Source organism: Stenella coeruleoalba, assembly GCF_951394435.1.
Source record: "Stenella coeruleoalba genome assembly, chromosome: 2".
Taxonomy (NCBI): Eukaryota; Metazoa; Chordata; class Mammalia; order Artiodactyla; family Delphinidae; genus Stenella; species Stenella coeruleoalba.
Genome location: NC_137147.1, coordinates 9742312 through 9762581, shown reverse-complemented (window position 1 = coordinate 9762581; position 20270 = coordinate 9742312). Strand labels below are relative to the sequence as shown.

Genomic DNA, 20270 nt, shown 5'->3' with positions numbered 1-20270 from the left:
TGAAATGGATAAACCTGAATTAATATTAACTTGGCCAAAAGATTGTGTTCACATATTGTCCAGAACAAACAAGAGATGAATCATTTCAGTTCCCAGTGAGACAATAAACAAATTAATGGATTCTTGTACCGTTTGAGCTACTGTTCATTAAATTACTCCTGTGCTATTTCAACAAACATTTACGTAGCTCCTACTAAGAGCCATGCTCTGGGCTAGGGACTGGGGGAACACAAGGCTTCAGGCCTGACCTCCACCCTTGAGGAGACTTCACCCTTGAGTTCAAGGAGATCTTGGTTTTGAGGAAGAAACAAACATGTAAAAGGACTGTGGGCTACATTTTGACTAGTTCGTGGAGAGTCCGCATTACCAGTAAGGGGCTGTGCATGGAAAGAGAAGGGCACAGTTAATAATTTAGGACAATTAGGAGAGATTGAGTAACATTTCCTCTAAGTCTTAAAAAAATACACAAGAGTTAATGTATTGCCCAGGAAGCCTGAAGAGGGAATTCTAGATGCCGGGCTGGGGTGAAGTTCCCTGGGGGAGTGGTGGTCAAGGCTGTGTGTGCAGGGTTTCTCCAAGTCTAGGAGAAATTCACTTCTGGCATGGTGGAGTGAGGTGAATGCCAAATGTTCTCTTCAATAGCAACTAAAGAGGTGGGCAAAATTGTCAAAAACAACCGTTTCGGTGCTATAGAAAATCCACCAAAGGCCCACAACAAACAGATAAGTGTTCATTCATGAAAAGTACTGAACTCTGTGTAAGAACAGAGTGAGCCTGTGGCATGCTTGTCTGGGGCTGCTTCCACCCTAATCCAGCTCTGCTGGTGGGTTGTCTAACCGGAGTGGGGTTGCTGTCGCCAGAGCAGGCTCACTTGACTTGGAGCATTGCCAGTTAAAGTGATGACATCAGTGGCAAGCAGAGTGTGTGTGAGTGTGGGTGGGGGCAGTGGTTCTGTTAGCCTGGAGTTGTGTTTGGAGCAATACAAGGACTAATGGATTAGCAGGGGATTAAACAGGGAGTCCCAAGAGGTGTGACAGCTACTGGGGGCTTGATGAGCTCTCTGTATATCCCAAGTTGAAAGGGGGTTCTGCACATGTGCAAACAGAGACTGGAGCAGACCCAAGATACCCACACCTCCCTGGCCCTTGGGGAAGCAAGAGAGAAAGGGGGAAAGTAAAATATGATGGTACTTGAGGTTGGCCAATATGTGGCTGAACAATAAGCAATACAGACACAGGGGTGACCTCTAGGAGGCAGGTTTAAAAATAAAGACTGAGAAGAAACATCATTGGTCATAAATTTCAGGGGAAACACACTTCACAGATTCAGTCCAAGCAAATTACTAAACAAACAAAAACAAAAACTCTCAAGAGGGAAAAGTCAGAATCCAGTTACTGCTATATGTTATCTAAAATGTCCAGCATTCAACCAAAAAAATTGTGAGAAATGAAAAGAAATAAGAAAGTGTGATCCATACTCAGGAAAAATGAAGTCAATAGAAGTGGCCTCTGAGTGTCCCTAGATGTCGGATTTAGCTGCCAAAGACTTCATAGCAGCTGTAATAAACATGTCAAAAGAACTAAAGGAAACCAGTTTAAAGAATGAAAGAAAAATATGAAGACATTGATACAACAGATAGGGAAACTCAGTAAAGAGATAGAAATTATTTTTTAATGGGAATTCTGGATTTGTAAGTACAATAACTGAAATAAAAATTCACTAAAGGGCTCAACAGTAGATCTGAGATGGTGGAAGAAAGAATCAGTGAACTTGAAGCTAGACCAATACAAATGCTCCAATATGAGCAGAGAAGGGAACATTTAAAAATTGAAAAATAAGTGAACAGAGCCTCATTGACCAGTGACACAGCATCAAGCATACTAACATAACTGTAACGGGAGTCCCAGAGGAGAGGAGAGATAGAAAAGGGCAGAAAAAATATTTGAAGAAATACTGATGGAAAGCTCCTCAAACTTGGTGGAAAAACATTAATCTACAAATCCAAGAAGCTCAAAGAGATCCACACCTAGGCACCATAATTAAATTATTGAAAGGCAAAGACAAAGGGAAAATCATGAAAGCAGCAAGAGAAAAAATAACTTATCACATGCAAGGGAATAACAAAACAATTAGTGGCTGACTTCTAGTTAGAAACAATAGAGGGAGGAATGCAGTTGGATGACATAGTTAAAGTGCTGAATGAAAGAAAAACCTGTCAACAAAGAATTCTATCCAGCAAAACTGGATAGAAAAATGAAGGTGAAATAATAACATTTACAGGTAAACCAATACTCAGAGAATAGTTGCTAGAGAACCTCCTTTACAATAAATACTAAAACAAGTCCTTCAGACTGAAAGGAAATGACACCAGATGGTAACTTGAATCTACAGGAAGAAATAAACAATGATAAAAATGGTAAATATAGAGACTCTAAATATGTTTTCTCATTCTTCTCTTAACTTCTCTAAAATACATAAGATTGTGTACAGCAATAAATACAACAATGTGTTGCTGCATTTATAAAATATATACACACAATATACATACAATAATAACAAAAAGGAGGAGGAGGAAATGAAGCTATATTGGTCTCAAGTTTTTATATTTTACTGAAATTAATACTATTTTGAAGTAGATTGTGATAAGTTAAGGTGTATATTGTAATCCCTCGAGCCAACAAGAAGAAAAATATTTTCAAAGAGGAATTAAAGTGATACACTAAAATTTTTTATTTAACCCCAAAGAAGGCAATAAAGGAGGAACAGAAAAGCAAAAAAGGCATGAGGCTGGCAAAACGTGAGACATAATTCAAATATATCAATAAATACCTTAGATATGAATGCACTAAACATTGCATTTAAGTGAAACAAACTGTCAGGCTGAATAAAAAAGTAAGACCCACCCACATGCTGTCTACAAGAGACACAGCTTAGATTCAAAGACATAAATAGGTTAAAATGATGGGAAATGTTATTCAGGATAGTATATAGTCTGGTCAACAAAACAGGTCTAACAATAAACTGAAAGGACAGAAATTATAAGAAGTATGGTGTCTGACTGTGACACGTTTACAACAGAAAGAAATCTGAAAAAGCCATAAATATTTGGAAAACAAACAAGGCACTTCTATATAACTCATGGTTCAAAGAAAATATCACAGGGGACAGTAAAAATATTTTAAAGTAAATGAAACAAAAAAAAATCAACATTTCAAAATTTATGGGATGCAGCTAAAGCAGCTATTAGAGGGAAAATTATAACTTTAAGTACGTATATCAGAAAAGAAGGTGTCAAGATAATTAAAGGGGGAGAGGGTTAGTCTTTACAACGAATGGCGCTTGGAAAATTGAGAACTCATCTGCAAAAGTAAAACCAAAAAGCTTATAACCTTACCTCTCAACAGATACCAAATTCAACTCAAATGGGACACAGATTTAAGTTTGTGTTAAAATCATTACATTTCTAGAAGAAAACAGAGGAAATTATCTTTGTTAACTTGGTTTAAGCAAAGTCTTCTTAGACCTGACACCAAAAGCATGAGTCATACAAGAATAAAAAAATTGATAAGTTAGACTTCATTAAAACTTTGGTGCTTTGGACATAATGAAAATGAAATATCTAGGCACAGACTGGGAGAAAATTTTTGTAAAACGTGTATCTAATTAGGGACTTGTATCCTGAATATGCAAATAACTCTTATAACTCAACAATAAAAAGAAAACCAACCCAATTTAAAAATGGGCTAAAGGGACTTCCCTGGTGGCACAGTGGTTAAGAATCCGCCTGCCAATGCAGAGGACATGGGTTCAAGCCCTGGTCCAGGAAGATCCCACATGCCACGGAGCAACTAAGCCCATGTGCCACAGCTACTGAGCCTGCGCTCTAGAGCCCTCGAGCCACAGCTACTGAAGCCCACGCACCTAGAGCCCGTGCCCCACAACAAGAGAAGCCACCACAGTGAGAAGCCCGTGCACCACAACAAAGAGTAGCCCCCGCTCCCCGCAACTAGAGAAAGCCCGTGTGCATCAATGAAGACCCAACGCAGCCAAAAATAAATTAATTAATTAATTTTAAAAAATGGGCAAAAGACTATAGACATTTTATCAAAGAAGACATATGAATAGCTAATAAGCACGTGAAAATGTGCTCAGCATCATTAGTCATTAGGGAAATGCAAATTTCACACATGCTGAGATAACATTACACTCCCATCAGAATAGCTATTATAAAAAAAAATATCAATTGTTGATAAGGATGTGGAGAAAGTGGAACCCTCATATTAATACATTATTGCAGGTTGGAATGTAAAATACTGATACCTGCTACAACATCAATGAACTCCAAAAGCATTTTAGTCTAGTGAAAGAGTCCAGACTCAAAAGACTATGTAAGATACAACTTATATAAGAAATCCAGGAAAGGTAAATTTTTAGAAAGAGACAGCAGATTAGTGGTGGCCTGGAGCGGAGAATGAGTACTAGGATAGGCTGCAAATGGGCTTGAGGACATTTTCTGGTAGTTAAAATGTTCTAAAACCGGGTAGAGGTGATGCTGCAGAATGTTAAGAATGAATGAGAAATCATTGATTATACATGTACAATGGGTGAAATTTTCGGTATGCACATTATGAACCCAATAAAGCCATTTTAAAACATAGAAAGATGGGCAGTGGCGGCAGGCTTTGTGGGAAGGATAATGGGCTGGGGTCACATGGACCTGAAAGTGAATACCAGAGCCCTGACTGTCGTGTGCGGGGCCACCTTGAGCAAGTTATTCATCTTTCTGAGCCTTAGCTTCCTCCTTGGTAATGGAGGAGATAGTATCTATTTTGTAGCTTGTTCTGAGAGCTTGATGACTTAATGTATGTACACAGTAGGCACCCAATACATGATGCTCTCCTGGCTGACATCGGACATTCTATGGGGTTCTGAGTCCCCTGGGAGCCAGGCACTGTTCCTCCTGCCTTGGAACCCTGTCTCCACTCCTCCCCCTTCTCAGGGTAACTCAACTCCTACCCACTCTTCAGGATTCGACTCAGATCTCTCCTTGAGAAAGCCTTTCCTGACAGCTACGCTTCTCTCCTTCCACCTGGGCCGGGTTAGGCTCTGTGAGCTCCCATTATACTCCGTGCTCACCTCTCATCACGCTGGCTCACATACTTGGATTCGTTTCCTCTAGTCTGTGAAATCTTTGTTGGAATAATCTGTATGTAATTCGTGATTCTCTCCTTCGTGCTGGCACACAGTAGGTGTACAAACATTGAGTAAATGAACAAATGAGTACATTATATTCCTCTGAGGGACCCTGTCTTCACAGAGAAGCCCCCATTCCCTCCCAAGGGCCATCCCTCTCTGTCCATATGAGGTGGGTCCCTTGGGGCATTTCTGAGCTAGAGGAGGTGGGGCTACCAGCCCTCATTCTGCCTAGACCACTGTGTACGTTGAATAGCAACAGTGGTCACCCCTGTGCCGAACGTCACCGAATGTCACACCTGATCTGCAGTACCTCATTTAGCCCTCACAACAATCGCACCAAGGCAGGTAGTATTATTACTGTTCCTGTTTTAGAGCTGTGGATCCAGGCTCAGAGAGGTTCAGTCACTCACCCACAGTCACACAGCTAGCAGAGGACAAAGCTGGGATTCACACCCATGTCTATCTGACACCACAGCCGTGCTCCTAACCCAGTCATCTCCTGGCCAGTCATCTCCACTTTTGCTAGTAGATCCTGGACTAAAGTGTAGCGAGCAAACTTTCAGGGATAAGGGCTTTTAAAAATTCTTTAAATGCTTCATCTCATCTTCAGTAATGGCATTATTTATCAAGGACGGCAACGTCAGCCTCCTTTCTTAAGTAAATTTTATGTAAGTTCCTTGGTACAGAGAGATTTTAATTTTTGGCTTCAACTAATAAATATGGCCCATAGTATTTCATTTAAAAGCTGGGCCTCTGAACACATTTTCTGTGGGATCTGCTGAGCTGGGGGGAATGAGGGTATATTAGTACCAGAGATCAGCCGCACACCGGGGAATGAAAAGGGACCCTTTGGGTTGTAGATGGTCCTGAGGTCTGAGTGGGACAGAGGATGCTGGGCACACTGTGAGGGATGCTCTGGGGCACAACGTTCTGCACAGTTGCTTGCCTTTTCTTCTCAACTCCCAGCTGGGAAAGGAGCAAGAAAGAAACGTCTTTGTTGTTTTAAAATGTTCCTGATATGGAAACAATAAGCACAATGCCATTAACGGGTAGCCTTCACTGGACGTGGACAGTCTGCAAGGCATTGTCCTGAGGGCTTTCTGGTTGACTCGCATGACCACCCAGTGATGCAGGAGCCCTGGGTTTCCGACCGTGACTGGGAGCTGGAACTGGAGGCTTTTGAAATCCTTTTTCCTGAGCTTCGTTGTCCCTTTTGTCCCCGTGCTGTGTAGCCGTCCCGCACAGGGGTGGAGCTGGGGCAGGGGGGTGGTCACGGATGCCACATCCCCAGGCCCAGCTTCTGCCTGCCTCGGCACATGGGTGGCCGCCGTTCCCCAGGGAGCCATGGTACCACTTGAGGTGACTGTGCTGCACTCGGGGGGCTTTCTCAGTGCTTGTGCCCAGGTGGATGCTTCGAGTCACATCAGTAGCTCCAGATTCTTGTCCTAAAATTTCGTGAAGGGCCGTATTGAACATCACTTACGGTATCTCCCCCTCGTCCATGCCGGACTGTAAACCCCACGAGGCAGGAATAGTTCCTTGCTGTAGCCTCAGCCTCAGTGCCGTGTCTGGTCCACAGGATGTACTCAACTCACCTCAATGCCTGCATGTGGGTCCACTGGGCGGGTGACTGGGGGGTGGAGAAGAAACACTCACCTAGAAAAGCCAGATGTTCCAATGTCCTGAGTGACCATATTTCTATGATGTCCTTGCACAGACATGAGGGAGGTAGCAACTGTTTTTATTTACATTCTAGGGATAGTTAGTTAACAGCTGAGGAATCCCATTAGCAGTAGACACTGCGGGGGGAGTTCGCTTTCAAAGGCGGTGGCTGCCGTGCTCTGGCTAACTAGCATCCACGCTAGGTGGATCTGGAAGGTTGGATCAATTAGAACTTAGATCTCAGTTCCCTCACCAGGGCTCAAACCCACGCCCCTGCAGTGGAAGCGTGGAGTCTTAACCACTGGACCGCCAGGTTTCAGTCCCCGTTTCTTTCTGTGTAAAGAACTTGGAAAAGACAACGTGAGCCCCCCTAGCACATCTGAGGTGGTGTGGGACACTGGTGCCCTCAGAATCTGAAAAGGAAGGAGCCAGTACAGCCTGTCTGCAGAGGGTTTTGGGATGGGGGACGGGGGAGGATGATGGAGCGGTCTCTGCCTGACACCTGTGGCCCTTGCACCCTCTGCAACGCTGGTCCTGAGGAATCAGAGTAAGGCGGCTGGGCCGTCGTCACTACCAACCAGCAGGGAGGAGGACGAACGCAAGGGCTGTGTGTACGTGTGTGTGACAGCGTCAGAGCCAGGAAGGCAGCAGCCCTGATGATGGAAAACCATTGCACAGACTCAGAGAGGTCTTCACAGCCCATACCTTAACCCTTCACTTTCCGGTTTGAGAAACTCAACTGGTTTAATGCCCTCTCCCCACACACCCAGACTCCTTTCCTTAGCCGATAACACCCTACGCGGTCTGACCGCCCCTTACCTCTCTGACCTTGGTTCCGCCATTCCAGCCACAAGGGCATCCTACTGTCCCTCCAACACACCTGCTCACCCCGGACTCAGCCTTTGTGCTCACAGAAACGCCCCTCGCCATCTCGTTTCCTTCAAATCATCCTATTCCGTACCTTCACAGCACTGATCGTAACCTGCAACAATCATGTTTATTTATAGGTTTGGTTTTACAGTTGTGGTGGTGGCCGTCTGTTGCCCCCATGGAGGCCCAATTGGCCAGGGACTCGTTTGTCTGGTTGACTCCTAGCACATAGTAGGTGCTCAATGTTTTTGTTGAATGAATGGATGAATGAATTCATGCAGCCCCTGAAATGTCACATATTAACAACCCAGCCGCTGCCAGTCAGCACGATGGACCCTCTTCAGGTGAAGACCCTGGAGGCGTGTGGGAACACGGCTGCTGACTGGATTCACACTTGGGGTTTATTGAATTTATCCTTGTAATTCTGCAATAAAGGTGACTGACCTACATGTCACCCTTCCCAGGGGCTCCGAGGACTGGAAATACACCAACCCAGAGCTGTTCCATGAAGCTAGTCACCTGGGAGAATTTGTGGAAAAGAAACTGGAGGTTAATGGGCTCTGGCTTGTGACTGGGAGCTCTGCTGCCTTGGATGACTGAGTTGAACGCAGCTCTGCCAGGGTCAGGTGGAACCTGAGAGCAGAAGGCGGCACGCCTCCACATCTGGGGAGTCAGGCAGTGCGGAGGATCGTTTTCTGTGCATGTCAGTGTGTCTTCAGATGACAGGGCTTTTTCCACCTAGAACTTAGTGGGGTTCCCAAATTTCCCGAGGAAGAACGTGGTCTGTGTGGCTTTGTTTATAATCAGCAGCATGAAGGACCTATTGAAACAGATGGTGGAGTAAGAAGGGACGTGGACTGGACTCTGAGTTTGGTGACGGTGGCTGCTGCAGCCTGGGTCCCCTCCTCTCTGACGTCCAGCACAGCCTCGTGAGCCACCTGCCAAGGGAAAAGGAAACATCAGCAGTTCACATGCAGACACCTTTATTTACTGAGTTTTGGTGTTCTGCCTAGGAACAGGGACACCCCCTCGGGTGGCTCCAAGGTGATACCTGGCATTAGGTTTGCTCAACTAACTACAGCTGTTGTGGTCACTGGTCAGCTGGCCCTTAAGCACAGAGTTAAATGAGTCCCAGTTCTGCCACTTACTGTTGCAAAACTTATTTGGGTGCTGTGTGCTTCAATTTTCATTTCTATGAAACGATGATCGTACCTGCATGCCTCCCACAAGTTTATCCAGTGAGTTAAAGATCTTACAAAGCAAGTGCTCATGAACTTGCTAGCACTTGTAATTGCTACCATTGTTGCACAGGAGACCTAGGTTAGGGATTCCTAAATGCTGGATCCCTGCTTGGTCTTCTAGGGAAGAAATTCATGTACTCCCAAACTGCAGGGGGCTGGAGAATTCCCGACAATTACAACCACTGTTTTTCTTTTTCTTTTTTAAAATTTGAACTTTAATCACTGTTTTTCATATGTGCAGAAAAGCATCTCATGGGAAAGGTTCATTATGGTCATCACATTCCAGTGAGACCTGTCTGCATTCTTTCCCTGAACACCGGTGACAGAGATCCCCTTCTGTGGCCCAGGACCACTTCTGACCATTATAATCTGTCATAAAAATAAATTTTTAGGTTGGGGATCAGAAACTCATATGTGGACAGAGGCTGGGCAGGTAACCCCCATGAGATGATGAGATGTCTTGTAAGAGCAGGGGGCACATGGGGAACCTGGAGGGCTCCCTTGGGCTGACTGTTTGGGCTCACTGTTGCCATGTGGGAATTGGGCTTGGCACATAGTAAATGCTCAATAAAGAGAATCAGAATCTAAATTTTTAGGTCCAGTATGTTACATTTTAGAAGTCAGCTCCCTTTCCCCCTTTCCTCCCTCCTTCCCTCCTTTTCTTTCCTTCCTCCCTCCCTCCCTCCCTCTCTTTTTTTTCGTTTTCTTCCTCCCTTTCTTCTTCTCCTTCTTCCTTTCTTCTGACTGCAGACCAAACACAGCACATCTACAGGGTACTCATGGCCTATGAGCAGCTACATTATGACCTTGGTGTGAGCACCTAGGCTTTAGGGAGGTGAGGTCAAACGCCAGGGGACAGCTACTCATCTGCAGTGGGTTTGGGGCAGCAGAGCTGCCTGCCGAGTAGAGGTCTGATTCTCAGAGCACTGTAGTTGGACCTTAGGAACATTTATCTGAAGAGGGATAAAAGATGCCTGTGTATCAGTGGTATGACGGCCATAAAGCCACAGGCCTGGCAGCCGTGAGATGCAGCCCTCCTGTTACACAGAAGTCACTTTGCCTCCTGGGGCCTCTGGCTGCTAATCAACGAGATGAGGTTGCTCCACAGGCCAGTCTCTACGGGCCCTTCCGACTCACGCTTTCATGCAAATGTGCTAATCAACCAACTCACTTTGGAAACTTGAAGGAAGTCTTTCTTTGTGATTCCAGAAAAATCAGTATCTTTGTCAAGGGCATCCCAGATGCCCATCTTGGGGAGGATATTTCCAGGTTATAGGAGGAGGAAATGGAAAATTTTGGAATGAACACCTCTAAGCACCTGTGGAAAAGAAGAAAGAACAAGATGTGATCACGAGCCCATGGTGACCATTCCAGGTGACATTTCAGGAGGCTCTGCTCTTCCTCCAGGCACCAGTTGCTGCTAGAAGGATCAGTACATCCCAGACCACCAACCCAGCTTGCTCTGGAAGTAAGCCTCCTGGATGAGCAAGTCCAGCTTTGGAGATACACGAGATGAAAAATGGGCCCCTTAATGAAGTAGGGGGCAGAGCTGAGAAGGGGGACAAGCAAAGGTGACTATAGCAGAGGCCCAGGGGAGGCACTGGGCATCGATGGAAGTGTGTCTACCATCCCTGGCCCAGAATGTGCCTCTCACCACCCTTCCTGAGAAAAACCCTGCTAATCCCTGAGAGCAGCAAAGTTCAGTAGAACTTTCTGCAAAGTTAGAAATATTCTCTACCTGTGCTGTTCAATATGGTAGTCGTTAGCCAGCCCCATGTGGCTATTAAGCAACTTAAACGTGGATAGTGCCAAGAAGTAAATTTAAAATTGTACTTAATATTAAGTCATTTAAATTTAGGTTATAACGTGTGGCTGGTGGCTCCTATATCGAACAGCATAGGCCTAGAGTTTGGTACACTTTTCTCTTTCTCTGCAATGGTTTTTTCTGAACCAAGAGTGAATAGCTCACGTTTACTGAGCATTTATTATGTGCCAGGCATTGTCCCAGACACATTCATCAACATTATCTCCATGTTAAAGATGGTAAATCTTAGTTTTAGTGCTTTTCCCAAGGCCATGTACTTAGTCACAGAAGTGAAAGTACAGAAGTGTTGGATGAACATCTAAATTCCTCATTGGGGGACTTCTTGGGACATCTAGCACAATGGACAGCTCTCTCGCCCCTGTTACCGTCTCCTGCGCTGGCTTGGCCATCTCCATCTTCTCTCTGCTCTGTCCGCTGCTCTTTAGAGAGCCCTCCCCCACCCCAGTCTCCGTGCTGCCTCCTCTTTCTCTATCCACCCCCGGTTGCAGTCTAGGAAAGAAGGAACCTGAAACATCCTACAGTGTCCCTTGATCCCCGCTTTGCCTTTGTCATCAGAATGCCCTTCCCAAGCCCCTGTGTCCTTTCCATACCTGTGGCTCAAATGTGTCACCTCACTGACGCCTTCCCTCAATCCCAGCTGTGATCTCTCTTTGCTCAGAAGCGCCTCAGGACTCTGCCCACCCATTGACCTTTGTCTTTCTTGAATTACAGTTATCCCTAAAACTGTCTCTTCTCTCCTCCTAGACTATGAGCATCTGGGAATGATGCTAATGATGCCAGGAAAATATTGCTAAGAGACTGTGCATTAGACCTTGACATGCCTTGTTATCTTATGATTAACATCCTTTTGATACCCTCCATAATAAACACAGAACTACTAAGAATATTACGACTGAGTAACATTTATTGAACACTTACCATCCCTTAGACGTTCTCCTAAGCACTTTAAAAATAGCAACTTATTCTATCCTTTCAACAACCTGTGAGTTTGATAATATTATTATCTTCACTTTATAGGTGAATAGCAAGTTTTGTGTGTGTGTGTTTATGCAATAATTCTACAGAATTCAATATTGAATTGGCTGATAGAGTGAGCTCTGCTGACACAGAATAGCTACCGTGATGTAATACTTTTGCAGTGATCTATTAGCTACATGACCTGGGGCGATCCACTTCTCCTTTTGGAGCCTCTATTTCTTTATCTGTGAATGGGGGCGGTAACACTTCTCATCTGTCAGGTATTCGTGAAGTTCAAGGGAGAACATGTCTGCGGTCCCAAGCTCACTGTCCAGCATGTAGTTGGTGCTCAATGTGCAGGAGTGATTATGCAACAGCTGTTATCGTGACATTTTCCTCATCCTTGGGTGTGCACCATCACCTGCCTCAGGCCACAGCAAATTGGCATACATACCCACCTCTTCTGGAGTGAGCGGCTCCACTTCAGTGTCCTGGCTGACAAGGCGTGTTCCAGCTGCCTCATCTTGCCCTCGCCAGGGAGGACAAAGAAGGCCACAGTGTCTCTGCTGTAGTCCATCTGCAGCACAGAGTAGTTCAGCTCTGGATCCACCCCAAAACCAACTTGTTCCGCCTGGTGCATCATTGGAACATGTACATTGGTCCTCTTGCCCACCAGGAATGGGAAGCTTTGACTTGTGTATGCAGGGTTAAAGCGCTTCTCCTACTTGGCCAGCACAAAGAGAGAAGAGACGTCTTTATGTCAAAGTACAATTAGTGAGGTGAAGACAGCGAGAATGGTGAAGTGAGGATCTCTGAAAACTCTTTCCTCCATAAAAACAATGAGAAAACTGCAACAATGGTCAGAATTAACTTTTTTAGAACTCTGGAAATTAACCAAATGCTTTCAGAAAATCAGGGAACAATTTGTTAAAGAAAAACAACAAAATCTTGGTAAGAACAGTGAGCTTTGTGGTACTTTAACTTGCCCTAGCTCCATTCTCCACTTCCCAGCTCTTTTGTAGCCTGAAAATATAATGGTCTGAATTTGCAGTGAGATATAGCAGCCTGGCAGTCACTGAAGGGAAAACATAGGGCTGGAACCCTAGAGCAAAGTGAGAGGACTGACTAGCCAACTTCAGTACTTACTACAAAGCTACAGTAATCAAGACAGTGTGTTATTGATAAAAGGACAGACAAATGGATCAATGGAACAGAATAGGGAGCCCCCAACTTGACCCACATAAATACAGTCAACTGAACTTTGACAAAGGAGCAAAGGTAATACAATGGAGCAAAAAGTCTTTTCAACAAATGGTGCTGGAAGAACAGACATCGATATGCAAAAAAAAAAAAAAAAAAAATCTAGACATAGACACAGACCTTATACCCTTCATAAAAATTAACTTGAATCATAGACCCAAATTTAAAATACGAAACTATAAAACACCCAGAAGATAATATAGAAGAAAACCTAGAGGATCTCAGGTATGGCAATAACTTTTTAGATACAGCACCAAAAGCATTATACATGAAAGAAATAACTGATGAACTTCATTAAAATTAAAAACTTCTGCTCTGTGAAACACAATGAATGAGAAGACAAGCCAGATTGGGAGAAAATATTTGCAAAAGACACATCTGATAAAGGACTGTTATCCAAAATATACAAAAAACTCCTAAAACTTAACAACAGGAAAACAAACAACTGGATTAAAAAAATGGGCCAAAGGACCTGACAGGTACTGCAGCAGAGAAGATATACAGATGGCAAACAAACATATGAAAAGATGCTTCACATCATATGTCATCATGGAATTGCAAATTAAAACAACAGTGAGATACCATTACACACCTGTTCAAATGGCCAAAATCTGGAACACAGACAACTCCAAATGCTAGCTAGGATGTGGGGCTATGAACTCTAACATATTGCTGGTAGAAATGTAAAATGGTACAGCCACTTGGGGAGACAGTTTGGTAGATTCTTTCAAAAACAAATATACTCTTGCCATATGATACCACAACCATGTTATTTTATATTTATTCAAAGGAATAAAAAATTATGTCCACACAAAACCTGCACCTGTATTTTTATAGCATTTATTCATAACTGCCAAAACTTGGAAACAACAAAGTTCTCCTTTAGTAGGTGAATGGATGAAAAAACTATGGTACAAGCAGGCAATGGAATATGATTCAGAGATAAAAATAACTGAGCTATCAAGCCATGACAAGACAAATAGGAAGCTTAAATGCATATTACTAAGTGAAAGAAGCCAATCTGAAAAGGCTACGTACAGTATGATTCCAACAGTATGATATTCTGGAAAAGCCAAAACTTTGGAGACAGTAAAAAGATCAGGTGGGAGGCAGAGCACAGAGGTTTTTAGGGCAGTGAAAACACTGTATGATACCATGATAATGGATACATATTATTATACATTTGTTCAAAAATATAGAACGTAAAACTCTAAGAGTGAAAATAAACTACGGACTTCGGGTGATTATGACGTGTAGGTTCATCAAGTGTAACAAACATACTTCTCTGGTGGGGGATGTTTGTAATGGAGGGGCTCTGCATGTTGGCGGGTAGATGGGAAATCTGCACTTTCCCTCAATGTTTCTGTGAAACTAAAACTGCTCTTAAAAAATAAAGTCAACTTAAAAAGGCAATCAGGGCCTCCCTGGTGGTATAGTGGTTAAGAATCCGCCTGCCAAGGCAGGGGACACGTGTTCCAGCCCTGGTCCGGGAAGATCCCGCATGCCGCGGAGCAACTAAGCCTGTGCGCCACAGCTACCGAGCCTGCACTCTGGAGCCCGTGAGCCACAACTACTGAGCTGGTGAGCCACAGCTATGGAGCCTGCATGCTTAGAGCCCGTGCTCCACAATAAGAGAAGCCACTGCAATGAGAAGCCCGCGCACTGCAATGAAGAGTAGCACCTGCTCACCGCAACTAGAGAAAGCCTGTGCGCAGCAATGAAGACCCAACACACCTCCCCCCCCCAAAAAAAAAGAAAGAAATCAATAGAAATTTTCCTGAGGAAGTTCAGGCAAAGACTTTAAATCAGCTATTTTAAACATGTTCATACAACTAAAAGAAACCATGTTTAAATAACTAAAGGAAAGTATGAGAATGACGTCTCACCCAATAAAGAGCATGAATAATAAGATAGAAATTATTTTTGAAAAGAAACAAATAGAAATCCTGGAGTTGAAAAGCACAGTAACTGAAATAAAAAATTCTCTAGAGGACTTCCCTGGTGGTCCAGTGGCTAAGACTCCACGCTCCCAATGCAGGGGACCCGGGTTCAATCCCTGGTCAGGCAACTAGGTCCTGCATGCCGCAGCTAAAGATCCCACATGCCGCAACTAAGACCCAGTGCAGCCAAATAAATAAATATTTTAAAAAATTCTCTAGAGAAGCTCAATGGCAGCTTAGACTAGGCAGAAGGGAAAAAAAACCCCGAAACTGGTGAACCAGAAGATACAGCAATTGAGATTATATAGTCAGAGGAACAGAGAGAAAAAAGAATGAAGACAAATGAATAGAGCCTCAGAGACCGTGACAGGCTGTAACGCATACAATATGGACACAATGGGATCCCAAAACGGGAAGAGAGAAAGAAGGGAGAAAGATTATGGGAAGGAATAACGTCCAAAAACTTCTGAAATTTGATGGAAAACATTCATGTACAACATTCAAAAATCTCAACAGTATCTGAATAGTATAAACTTAGAGATCCAGAGCCTAGACACATCATAATCAAGCTGTCAAAACCAAAGGCTAAAGAAAGAATCTTGAAAACAGCGAGAGAAAAGTGATTCATCATGTACAAGATATCCTTGGTAAGATTCACAGCTGATTTCTCATCAGAAACCAGAGAGGCCAGAAGGTAGTTGGATTGCACGTTCAAAGCACCAAAAGAAAAAAAAACCCTGTCAACCAGGGGAATTCTACATTGGGCAAAACTACCCTTCAAAAGTTAAGGAGAGATCAGGACATTTTCCAATAATAAACAAAAGCAGAGGTTTTGTCCCTAGCACACCTGCCTTATAAGAATACTAAGATTCCTGCTCCCTCCACGGGCCTCATCCAGCAAGACTGGCGCCGGGAGGATTTTAGACTAAGTGACCCGACAGCAGTTGGGAACTCCAGCAGTTTTGGAGTAAGTCAGTGTTGGGCTTGTATCAACTCTGAAGTTCACGATGGGCGAGTTTTTTTTTTTTTGCGGTACGCGGGCCTCTCACTGTTGTGGCCTCTCCCGTTGCGGAGCACAGGCTCCGGACGCGCAGGCTCAGCGGCCATGGCTCACGGGCCCAGCCACTCCTTGGCATGTGGGATCTTCCCGGACCGGGGCACGAACCCGTGTCCCCCTGCATCGGCAGGCGGACTCTCAACCACTACACCACCAGGGAAGCCCCACGATGGGCAAGTTTTTAACCTCTCTGGACTTCAGTTTTCTTTCTCCGCTCTGTGACATAAGGGTAATTACCTGTACCCTGTAGAGTTGTTCAGAGAGGATGGAGAGCAATAGGGCGCTTGCCTGTGTCAGGCCAGCCCCAACGTGATAGCCACGCTCCCAACAGCCTCTTTGTTGAAACTAAATTTATGTAAATTGGATAACACTTTATTATACCAAATGTGACTAAAATTAGAGGAAAGTATACGAGGAATCTTTTTGCTGAATGAGTAATTCCTTTAGGAAACTGCAAATTTCTCTCCATTTCCATTTATTTGATTCACCCATCTTTTGTTTGTAGCTTTGTGTCTGTTTGACTAGAGTTGAGTTTTCTCTCTAAGCGGGGCTCACATAGACCCACCCACCTACTGGACTCTATCCACACGTTCCAAGCTGAGCCCCTAAGCCATCCCACCCTGGGCCCAGGGGGCATGGATCAAAGCCGCTTCTCCTTCATGGCTCTGGTGCTTTTCCATTCTTCACTTGGGAGCGGGGTGGAGAGACGGGCTTGTGGCTGGATATTTGCGACTGTGAGCGGGGAGAGGCTGTAGGCCAGGCCCAGAGGGACGGGAGTTGCTGCCAGGTTCAGGGATGAGGCACCAGGGAGCACGGGGCCATCCTACCAGGGGCCAGAGTCCCATCCTGGAGAGGGCTTGGTGGGGTGGGGCACCTGCTAACACCCTGTGCCTCCCCGGGAGCCCACATCCCCATCAGCAGACACCGCCTTGCTGGAGGACTTCAGACTCCGTGCCCCCCATCCTGCTGAGTGGGGATCTGGGCTGAGCAGGGGGCACCCTCTGAACTAGTAGCCTCTCATGGGTGTTGGCTGGTAGGAGTCCCGGCCCCGTCAATGGCGCTGGCCTCCACGTGACCTTAGGCAAGTTGCTGCTTCTCTCTGGGCCTCAGAGAGGAGGCCTCAAAGGGCTCCTTACTCGACAGCCTGGGCTCCACGTCCACAGGCCTCAAGAGGCAGGTCTTTATGCTCTTGGGGGAAAAGCACCAGGAAAAAAATCTTATTCTGTCGGCTCTTCAAATCCAACCTCCTGAGAATTCCCTGGCGGTCCAGTGGTTAAGACTTGGCGCTTCCACTGCAGGGGGCGTGGGTTCGATCCCTGGTCGGGGAAATAAGATCACACATGCCTCACAGTGCAACCAAAAAAAAAAAAAAATCCAACCTCTTTCCCCGCTTGTCCTCTCTCCTCCCAAACTCCTGTCCACCCGAGGCCACTCCTTCTCTCCCCCAGCCCCATGAAGACCCTCGCCCCTCTCTCCGTGGTGACGACTGTTGCCTGGAGGTATGTGTGCGTCCTGCTGGGGGCTCTGCCTGACGGGGTGACAGGGACACTCCGTCCTCTCTGTGCTCGCCCCGTCTGGGGTCCTCCTTCCCAAACCCCGCTGCCTTCATCTCACCCTCCACAGGCTCACACCCCCTCAATCCCTGACAGTCTACCAGCCCCAGTCACTAACCACACTGCAGACAGCCTGCGCTTCCCCCAGATGCAAATCTCGGGGGTCACCCACCTGCTCAGATCCCTCCATGGCTCCCCACCAACCTGGGGAGGGATGCCCAACTCCTAGCATTCAAGGTCTTTCTCCATTGGGCCCCAACTTACCTGCCCCCCAGCTTTATCCTGGAGCACACAGCTGGTCCTGTTTCCTGGACCGCTGGTCCCATTTCCCTTAGCCCACCCACCCTCTCCTGTCTTCATTTGCCTCCTTATCTAGCTTGACTGTCAAAGAGCTTCATTTCATTCCCAAATCCTATGCTCCCCGGGGCCGCTGTGTCTGTGACACTCACTTTTGGTGAGTCCCCACACCTGGAATGAGCCACCTCTCTGCTCTTTCTCTGCCAGTGCTGTGGGGAAGGAGGCTCAGTAAGGCGGGCTGGTCCACTGTGAATTCCCAACCAGCCACCTCTATTTGCCTGGCAACAGAGATCTCACCAATGCACTCGTGCACGGGCTTTGGGGAATCTCTCAACCTTTTCCTTTTCCTTGAGATGGACTCCTCACCCTGCCACAAACGCATGTACCCACGCATGCGTGCACACACATACACACACCAGACAACCTTGCCTCCTACCTCACATTAAAGAGAGACCCTCAGAAAAGGAACTGCCTCCCCTCCCCCAGCAGACATACCCCTGCTTTCCCCAGCACTCCTCCCCTCCCCCATTATTTCTAAGGTCCACCTCCCTCCCCAAACTCTAGATACCTTCCTTTATCTCCATCGCAGGACCCTTATATCTCTCTCTTCTGTGTTTAAACACTACTCAACTGGATCCTTGCCACTGGCTTTTAAAAATAATTAATTAATTATCTTTTATTGAAGTACAGTTAGTTTACAACTAAACTTGAGTTAGTTTCAGGCGTACAGCAAAGTGATTCAGTTATACATACATATATATCTATTCTTTTTCATATTCTTTTCCCTTACAGGTTATTACAAGATATTGAGTATAGTTCCTGTGCTATACAGCAGGTCCTTGCTGGTTATCTATTTTATGTATGGTAGTGCGTATATGTTAATCCCAAACTCTTGATTTATCCATCCCCCTTTCCCCTTCGGTACCCATAAGTTTGTTTTTATTTATTTATAAATATGTTCAAGTCTTGTCCATTAAGACAAACCACCACCACTACCACCAGCACATTGCCTTCTAGCTATTGCTCTATCTCCATCCTCTCCATCACGGCCCAAATCTGAAAGAGCTGTGTATTCATGGCCTCACCTTCCACTCACCCCCTGGCCCACTCTAGCCTGGCTTCTGGGTCCACAGAACCAGGACCAGGCCATGAACATATCTAAGTTCTCATCTTACCTGACTTCCCAGGAGCCTCTGACACTGGAGACCACACTCAGCCTTAAGCATTCCCTCCCCTTGGCTCTGGGACACCGCATCCTCCTAGATTTATCATATCTCTCTGCTCCTCCCCCTTGTCTCCTCTGCTGGTTCCTCTTCTCCCAGTCCTCACGTGTTGGCGAGCCTGCCAGCATCTGTACTTGGCTATGTTGCCCTCTTCATTTTAATCTCTCCGTTCTCTCCAGCTGACCTCATCACGCCCACGGTTTCATTACTAAGAGACGCAAATCATTCATTACTTTCAAGCTCCAGCCCAGACCTTTCTTCTGAACTTCATGTATTTAACCTACTTGATATCTCCTTCTGATGTTGCAAATGAACCTTACGCTCAATGTGACCCAAATGGACTGAGACTCTTTCCCAAGCACCATCTCCCAACCAAAGTTACAACCGAAACTTCCTTTCAACATCTCCTTCCACGGCACCGCCACTCACCTAGTTATTCAAACCTAGGACTCATCCTTGCACCTCCTTCTTCCTCACTCCCCTTGTCAACATATCACTTACGTAGGTTAAATGTTCCAACAGCCTCCTATTTCCCAGAGTGGGAGCTGACATTTAATCCAACCCACAGAGCCTGTGCTCTGCTGGCCTCTCTAACTTCATCACACATCTGAAAGCCAATGCTCAGACTGCTATGTCCAGCCATTCTGCCCATTTTCATGATCCTTACAGGTGATGCTTGTTGGACCCTACTCCTAGAATGTTACCCACACTCCCCTCACTGATCTTCCCCCTAATTAATTCATATTCATTGTTTAGATCTTAGCTCATGTTGCTTCCTCAAGGAAGATCTCTTTGACCACCCAGATAAGAAAAATTCCTCCTATGAAATGTTTCCATAGCACCATTAACCTCTTAGTGAAATACCTACCATTGTCATAATTTTGCTTTTATTTGTGTGGCTGAAAATTTAATGAATCAGGAAGTTGTCTATATTGTTCTCCCTGTACAGCACTGTTTGGTCAATAATAAGTGCTCAATAATTGAAATAAAATTAAATGAGCAATTTATCTCTGAGGGGTGGTACTGACTGGAAACGAGCAAAAGAGACTTTTTTAGGGTCTTAATTAGGATGATCATTCCACAGGTATATACGTATATAAAATGTGAATTGACTTACACTTCTGGCCAAGATAAGTCTGACATTGGACTCGCAGTTAGAAGACTGGACAAAATATATGAAACAATTGAG

At 45.2% G+C, this 20270-nt stretch overlaps 1 protein-coding gene across 1 annotated transcript; it reads right to left on the bottom strand.

The window, feature by feature from the left end:
• Positions 1–7518: 7518 nt before the first annotated feature.
• LOC307181898 (serpin A9-like) lies at positions 7519–19084 on the bottom strand (the record flags this gene model as incomplete). Its single annotated transcript, XM_079912791.1, is given in 6 exon segments — positions 7519–8573; positions 8576–8666; positions 10141–10232; positions 10235–10277; positions 12203–12472; positions 19034–19084. Coding segments are annotated over 6 exon segments (654 nt in total). The 3' UTR covers positions 7519–8466.
• Positions 19085–20270: the final 1186 nt, after the last annotated feature.